General features: G+C 43.2%; 1 protein-coding gene across 1 annotated transcript; it reads right to left on the bottom strand.

The window, feature by feature from the left end:
• Positions 1-3,980: 3,980 nt before the first annotated feature.
• TWISTNB (TWIST neighbor) lies at positions 3,981-7,655 on the bottom strand. The gene is made up of 4 exons (XM_026072688.1): positions 7,258-7,655; positions 6,937-7,078; positions 5,708-5,916; positions 3,981-4,446 (listed from the first exon to the last, which is right to left on the bottom strand). The coding sequence occupies exons 1-4, from the start codon at positions 7,473-7,475 to the stop codon at positions 4,104-4,106; spliced, it is 912 nt and encodes a 303-aa protein (XP_025928473.1). The 5' UTR covers positions 7,476-7,655; the 3' UTR covers positions 3,981-4,103.
• Between the last annotated feature and the right edge of the window lie 741 nt (positions 7,656-8,396).

Raw genomic sequence — 8,396 nt, 5'->3', positions numbered from 1 at the left:
GTCTGGAGAGAGGAAGACTTTCCCTTGGTGGAGGAGAATTGGGTTAGAGATCATTTAGGCAAACCTGACACCCACAGATCCATGGGCCCCGATGGGATGCACCCACGAGTGCTGAGGGAGCTGGCGGACGTTATTGCTAAGCCACTCTGCATCATCTTTGAAAGGTCATGGAGGACAGGAGAGGTGCCTGAAGACTGGAAGAAAGCCAATGTCACCCCAGTCTTCAAAAAGGGCAAGAAGGAGGACCCAGGGAACTACAGGCCAGTCAGCCTCACCTGCATCCCCAGAAAGGTGATGGAGCAGCTCATCCTGGAGGCCATCTCCAAGCATGTGGAGGAAAAGAAGGTGATCAGGAGTAGTCAGCATTGGCTTCACCAAGGGGAAATCATGCTTAACCAATCTGATAGCCTTCTGTGATGGAATGACTGGCTGGGTAAATGAGGGGAGAGCAGTGGATGTTGTCTACCTTGACTTCAGCAAGGCTTTTGACACTGTCTCCCMTAACATCYKCAYAGGCAAGCTCAGGAAKTGTGGKYTRGATGAGYGGACAGTGAGGTGGATTGAGAACTGGCTGAATGGCAGAGCTCAGAGAGCTGTGATCAGCGGTGCAGAGTCTAGTTGGAGGCCTGTAGCTAGCGGTGTCCCCCAGGGGTCAGTCCTGGGTCCAGTCTTGTTCAACTTCTTCATCAATGACCTGGATGAAGACACAGAGTGCACCCTCAGCAAGTTTGCCAACGATATGAAACTGGGAGGAGTGGCGGATACACCAGAGGGCTGTGCTGCCATTCAGAGAGACCTGGACAGGCTGGAGAGTTGGGCAGAGAGGAACCTCATGAAGTTCAACAAAGGCAAGTGCAGGGTCCTGCACCTGGGGAGGAATAACCCCATGCACCAGTACAGGGTTACTGGGGTTGGGGGGTTGACCTGCTGGAAAGCAGCTCTGCAGAGAAGGACCTGGGAGTGCTGGTGGACAACAAGTTAACCATGAGGCAGCAATGTGCCCTTGTGGCCAAGAAGGCCAATGGTATCCTGGGTTCCTGCATCAGGAAGAGTGTTGCCAGCAGGTCGAGGGAGGTGATTCTCCCCCTCTACTCAGCCCTGGTGAGGCCACATCTGGAGTACTGCATCCAGTTCTGGGCTCCCCAGTACAAGAGGGATGTGGCACTACTGGAGCAAGTGCAGTGAAGAGCTACAAAGATGATTAGGGGACTGGAGCATCTCTCTTATGAGGAAAGACTGAGAGAGCTGGGCCTGTTTAGTCTAGAGAAGAGAAGGCTGAGAGGAGATCTTATCAACGTGTACAAGTATCTGAAGGGAGGGTGTCGAGAGGATGGGACCAGACTCTTTTCAGTGGTGCCCAGCGACAGGACGCAAGGCAACGGCCACAAACTGAAACACAGACAATTCCATCTGAACATGAGGAAAAACTTTTTCGCTGTGAGGGTGACAGAGCACTGGAACAGGTTGCCCAGAGAGGCTGTGGAGTCTCCTTCTCTGGAGATACTCAAAACACGCCTGGATGCAATCCTGTGCAAYGTGCTCTAGGTGACCCTGCTTGAGCAGGGGGGTTGGACTAGATGATCTCCTGAGGTCCCTTCCAACCTCAACCATTCTGTGATTCTGTGTGTCTCTGTGATTATGTCCAAACCTCAGTCTGTCCTGTATAGTTAAGACTTCAAGCCCTTCAGGGTGGGATTTTTTCTTTTTAAACTATTCTCTGCAACACTTAATACACCAGCATACTGTCCTCAGTTGACCTTGAAGCACATTATAACAGATACATTTAGTAACAAATATATTATCTGACCTTTGCTGTGAAAAATATTTAAAAGGAAGAATGCACAGTCCAAGGAGACACCAATGAAAATGCTTCTAGTCTAAGCATTGCTATCGTTACATGTAGGAATGCAACAGGGACAATCATGTTCATCTCAAGTCTATCCTGCATGCAAGAAATTTGTTTCAAGATCAAGTATGCTGAAATGCAAGACTTTCCAAAGTAAAAGAGAACAATACATTGAAGTTACTGCTGTCCTTAAACATGTATTTAAACTTGCCTTAAAGGTCTCCAAAAAAACCTCTTAACTTAGTTATGGTATGGTATTATAGTACCTAAAAAAAGTTTTATTATGTATTGCCATGCCATCAAGTCTGGAAGACAGAAACTTAGACTTGTCTCAGCAAGTTTGGAGTTTTAACTTAAGTGTCTTTAACATAGTACAAATTGAGTCCTAAAACAAGGGTTTTAAATCCAGAACATGTTCAACGTGAACGGATCTGTTACTAGACACTGTATATAAATCTAGCAAAGGGAGCTAAGAGAATCAGCATAACTGATAACTAGCAGATGACTAGCAAGTTTCTACAAATATGCTGTTTACTTACAAAGCTTCAGAACAGCTGGTGGTGCCTTCTTGCAGTAGGTAAAACAGTAATCATTGCCTCCTACCTTCATTAAAGAATTAGCCTAGACCCTATCACACTGCAGTTCTCAAAATTCTTTGTAAAGGAAAAGAGCTGCAACTAACAGAACTGGTAGATACTCAAAAAATCTATAGTTCACCTACATCAGGAAAATTAGTCCTTAACAAAGCCACATTTGCTAACATTTGACAATCTTATTTTTCTATTGTCATAACTTCTAATTAACATTCATTCCAACTGTCCGGAAAATACTGACAATAGGCACCTGTTGTTCCAGAGACCAACATTTGAAAGTTAGAGCTAGAACAAAAAGTTGGAGTTGCACTTTAACAGTTAAAAAAAATCTCACACCCTGCAAAGTTAATGAGTTTTATACGAATAAATGAAAATTTTTTCAAAGTATGTCACATTACCAACAGCATTATCAGTCTATATCTCACTGCAATTATAATCACTGAGTAAATAGTATTCCATTACACTGGATTAAACCAATCTTCTCATCTCTTCCCTATTTTTTCCTAATCAAGTTATCCAACCATTTTTCCACCTAAAGTACTGCCAAACTGAAGCTTTGTTTTGAAAGATTTAAGACATTCATGGTTTGCTTAACCTTTAAGTGAGTCTGCACGCTTTACAGGTATTTGCAGCTAATTTCTAAAATCATAATAAAAATATGCATAAGTTACTTGAAAGAGGTTTGCTTTTTCAGGACATTAGCTTCAGCAGCAATGATATAAGCCTGCATTAAGGAACATGTTTAATCACCAAAGTAAGATAGTTTGGACCCCTATCACAGAGCTAATCCAAAACAACTGGGTTATATTCTCAGCCCTATCAAAATGTTCCAACTGCCTCTTTAGGAAAAGGAGTAAAGTCAGATCCAGAGGCATTCAGCATTGAAACAGGCCTAAGACAGAAGAGTGTAATTAAACAGTAAACTGCAGTTCTGACCACTGGCACCTTGGTTTTTCCCTTTGTTCCCACATACATAACATCCTTAGCCTGAAAAAAAAAAAAGTGTGTGAACTCCACCGAGATTCAGAAACTACATGTCCTTGCCTCATTGTCACCAGAAGTATTCCACATAGTAGATATCCTCAGTCACAGGTAAGCACAAGACTTTCCACGAAAAGATATTCAAGTGATAGTCAAACTTGTTGGTGTTTCTGCTGCTTAAAACTGAGGACAGGCACCTCTTCCCAGCCCCTGGGAATTCAGATGGTTCCCAGAACTCTAACAGAGAGACTAGTCTACCCCTCTTAAAAATAAAGCTACTGAACAGCAAACATAGGATTAGAGTAGCAGAGATCATAACCAGCTACTGGTTAATGCCTGCAACTAAGAAGAGGACAGAGAGGTGCACGGGTTCCTGTAAATACTTTCACAGTTCTTCTGTGTCATACTTTTCCAGCCAGTAAGAAAGGCAGATATTATCTCTATCCTGTTTCTATCACAACTTTAAAAGCTCCTGCCCTTAAAAGTTCTTGGTGCACATATACACACAAACATAAGCCCACCTAGCAGAGAAGGTTGTTTAGTAAGGAAATACACACACACTTTGAAAATATGGTTTTATTTGAAGTTTACCAAAAATGTATGAAAACTTATTCAAGAAGGGCACTTCAGACTTTAGTCCTTTTTCTTTTTAGCTTTGGGTTCTCGTGACAGTTGAGATAATTCTATTTCTTCAACTTCATCACAATGCTTCCTTTTCTTTTTTTGGACTTTTTATGGTCACTTTGGTAACCACTAGAGTCACTGGTAGGCAATACATGCTCCTGTTCTTCTTGCTTATGCTTTTTTTTTTTCTTCTTCTTGTTTTTATCATCACATATTCCATTCACAGCATCAACTGTTTGTTCTTCTGTATTTGCCCTCCCAGTATTATCTGTATCACCTAGAGGTTCCTCTGTGACATTTTCTCCCCCAGAGTCAATCAAACCATTTTTGTTGTGTTCAAGCTTTTGAATTTCATCTCCATTTGTACCATCAGTGACTGTCTCAGATCTTTTGGGCTGCAAACTGTAGAGAAACATAGAAAATAAGCCAAAATAGAGGTATCTAAGGGCACCTCACACAGTGAAATGTCAGGCTGTGCTAAAACACAGTACTTCCACCAGACACATAAGAGATTTGCTACAAATGAATGGAGAACATGATACTCTAGCTACAAAACTTAAAGCCAGTTAATATTTTTAGCTTAATTTGCATTACCGCTCTTTCTTATTGCAGAATCAATACCATTTTGATACTTTTTTCCTTCTACTATTCTATCCAGTAACTCACAGATTATATATTTATACATACTTCCACACTGTGCAGTAGAGCTTTAAGCTATCCACAAACTTGCACACAATGACCTCCAAAATCATATATTGCTGTTTTTATCAAAGCAAATGCCTTGGGAAAGTCTACATGGTTAGATGATACTGGTAGAGTTGGGGGGGGGGGGGAGGAAATGTCCAGAAGACAAGTAAGGAAAGAATTAAGTTAGTACTGTAGAGGAGGAGATTCTCCTTGAAGCACAGGGGACAAAGCCTGTAAGTTTCATCCTGAATTCACTAAAACACACAGAGAATCCTTCCAGATCAAAAAAAAAGATCCACTGATCTCCAAAAGCATTATTATTGCCTCAGTAATCTTTATATTGTACTTTTAGATACAAGCATAACCACATTGGTAGAAACAACTGCTCACCAAATGACCCTTAAAAAAAATTGTCTCTCTCTTAAACAGGTGTCACTCTTAAGATTTTTCTAGCAAGCTGCTCTGAAAWTCTACTGTCTCTCTACAAGCACAAGTTACAGGAGAAAAATTGATGCGTTTTCTCATGTCATTTTTGAATTCAAGTATAGTCTTATTTTTYCAGAAGCATTTAAACCATCTATATATATCTACTTATGTGTGTTTGTGGAAATACCAGCATAAACATATTCAGAAAACAGAACATTTTTACTTGAAGAACTTAGGCATATTCAAAACCAAAGCTATGCTAGACAGCAAAGATGTTATTTTTGAACACATACCAACCATGCAATCAATAGTTCACAGGTCAGCACACTTAGATTTTTAAAGCTCAAAACATTTATTTTTGAGAGAAAATTTCTAGGCAAGTCCTCAACACAAGAATGTTTACTTTAAGATAACACAGGCTAGATATAGACATGGGTTTGTGTGAAAACAAGACAGTTTAAAGATTAAGACATGAATCCAAATCATTTAGTTGGTAACAAATCTATTAAATCAAACAGTTAAGAAAAATACTCCTAGTATGGCACAATACCTGGTTTTAGTCAGTCCTCCACGAATGAAGAACACTCCAGCTGCATCAGAATCTAAGTGCAATACTTGAAATTTCAATTCATCCCCTATTTTTAACCCCAACTCTTGCCACTGTACAACTGACATTTGTTCAGGTTTAGGGATAGAAGCATTGAAGCATCCGTGTATCAGACAGCCAATATGACTGGGGGCTACTTTATTAATTACACCCTTAAAAAAAAAAAAAAAGAATTGTATGAAGATACATTAAGGATCACCTCTTTAAAACAGACGCACAGTGTGTATTTAGTTTCCCATACAGACACTTTTGCACAAGACTCTTCACAAACAAGTTATTTGCTAAATAAACTTACTTCATACATTAACTTTTCTACACTAAAACCAAAGTTATTTCTAAGTTATTCCTAAAGTTATTTCAAAGTTATTTCCACACAGTTCTACTCAAATTAGAACGACTGAAACTGTATCTTCAAAAGGAAACACCGTCAAACCACCTCCCCCCCCCCATTTAGCAATAGTGAATACCTACACAGAACATTTAACTCTTTCCTCACACTGCAGTGACCAACATTGATTTAAAGCAATTTTAAGCCTGATTCACAGGTCTAAGATGACTATCACGCCTGCAGTACAGATGACAAAAAAACCTGCAAGTACTCCATTCCATCTGTTGATGACACATTTGCATATTTAACCTTATCTGTCTTCACTTTTCCCAGGGATGAATGAACTACACAGAGGGTTTTTCCATTTTCTTCCCATGAAGGGAACACATTTACCTTTCAGTTACATTTACAGAAGAAAACAAGCCATACCTCAAAAAGTACGGCACAACAAGAAAAATAAGTCAACTCTCAATTTATTATTCCCTCAAATACTAGCATAAGGGTGTTAACAAGCTTAAAGCTCTTCCATGAGTCATATATCACTTTTTCCTGAAATTCAGGCTTATATTTAATGTACTGCTCTTGTACTTGAAGGAAAGAAACTCTTCAGGACATTCTAAACACTCCCATCGCTATTAGATGAGAACAAACCAAAACATTTAAGAATTATCTGCTCCTTAGAAAGAGGCATCGACATTTATTAAGTTTAGGGACATACAATATAGACTACACAAATATCTGCTATAACACTACCTAAGTTCCCAACCTCTTCATGATGGAAGTAAGCTAAGTTTTGATTACTTAAGGCAAAAAGGCCCTATGAGATGGCAACATATTTACATACGACCAGTTTCTTCCCTTTCTTGGGACTGAAGATGACAAAGTCTGCCTCAATGTTCAGGTGGATGAATCCTTGGTCGTCGTAAATGTCCCCGAGCTCACCCACTACTTTGATGTTGTCATAAGCCACCGGCACACCTTGAAGGCTGGAAACAGAAGGGGGGAAACAGTTAGATGTGAGGCTGGCTATGAGGCGACAGCCACCACCGGGGGAGGGCCCCGGAAGAGCGGGGCAGGAGCCTCCCCCTGCGCCGGTGGGCCGAGGGCGGCGGCAGCGGCGGGCTCGCCCGCCCGGGCAGGCCCGGGCTGAGCCCCCCGCCCTCACCTCTCTGAGTAGCGCAGGAGCTCGGCGTCCAGCTGGGCGCGGATGCCCGTGCGCTTGCGGCCCAGGAAGCGCGGCGCCAGGGCGATGTGCCGGCGGTGCGGCGTCACCACGAGGCAGGAGTAGCGGCGTCCCACCAGGCCGCGGGCCACGGCGAAGGAGGGGATGTCCGCGCAGGGCAGCGGGCGGGCGGGCGCCAGCGGCTCCCCCGCCACCGCCATCTTGCCGCTGCTGCCACGAGCGGGGCCGCGCGGGCGGGAGCGACGCCTCCCCCGCGGCGCGCCGCGATGACGCCCCCTGCCCTCCCCTCCATGAGCGGGAAGAGGAAGTGACGAAACCCTCGGAGAGCGACACACCTCTGGGTACTGAGCAGAAAACTCGATACAGCTAACCTCCGGCCGCTCCCTCAGCCGGAAGTTTTGTCATCCAGGTCCAGCAGGGGCGGGGCGTAGCGTCACAGCTCTGTGGGTGGGGCCCCGGGGGAGCCGGCTGCACGCGCGCGTACTTGTGTCGGTTTCCAAGGCGACGGTGGGTGTTTGTGGCGGCGCGCGGCCGTTGGCGGCGGCCGTCGCGTCAGGCGGCCTGGCTGGAGGCGCGAGGCGCAGGCGGAGGGAGACTTCTCCAGCGCCGCCTTCAAACTCTGCAACTCTGACAGGAGAGGGAGGAAGGGGCTCAGTTTTCGATGCCTAAAAGAAGTGGAGTCAGAAGGGAAAACATGAAAAGTCCCTGCAGAGGCTGGATGTTGTTGATGGATCAAAGAGAAAGTAGTGCAAGTGTGGCCGACTGCCATTTTTCGAATTCTGTTCCCAAATCAATTGTGATTGCTTTTAATCTTTAACTGTATGGTTAGAAAGAATACCATAAAAAAACAAAACTGTATTTGCATTTGACAAGCATATTTAAGCTGTTCTCATCTCAGTATCTTTTAAGACAGAGATAATGACAATAAATCATTTGGAAATGACTTTGGGGCTACAGACCTACATTTTCTGCTTTGTACAAGAGTGATGCTGTCCCCAAGATTTTTTTTTTTTTTTTTTTTTTTGTATGGGCAAATAAGGGGATGGCTTTACTGTCTGCTAGTTAACATACACAGTTTGGGAGCAAGTAATCCTAGTTTTGATTCATACTCTCTGGGTTAT

This window comes from Apteryx rowi, unplaced genomic scaffold, assembly GCF_003343035.1.
Source record: "Apteryx rowi isolate R43461 unplaced genomic scaffold, aptRow1 scaffold_349, whole genome shotgun sequence".
In the NCBI taxonomy this organism is placed as follows: domain Eukaryota; kingdom Metazoa; phylum Chordata; class Aves; order Apterygiformes; family Apterygidae; genus Apteryx; species Apteryx rowi.
The sequence above is the reverse complement of the archived record's forward strand: the minus strand, read 5'-3'. Positions and strand labels throughout refer to the sequence as shown.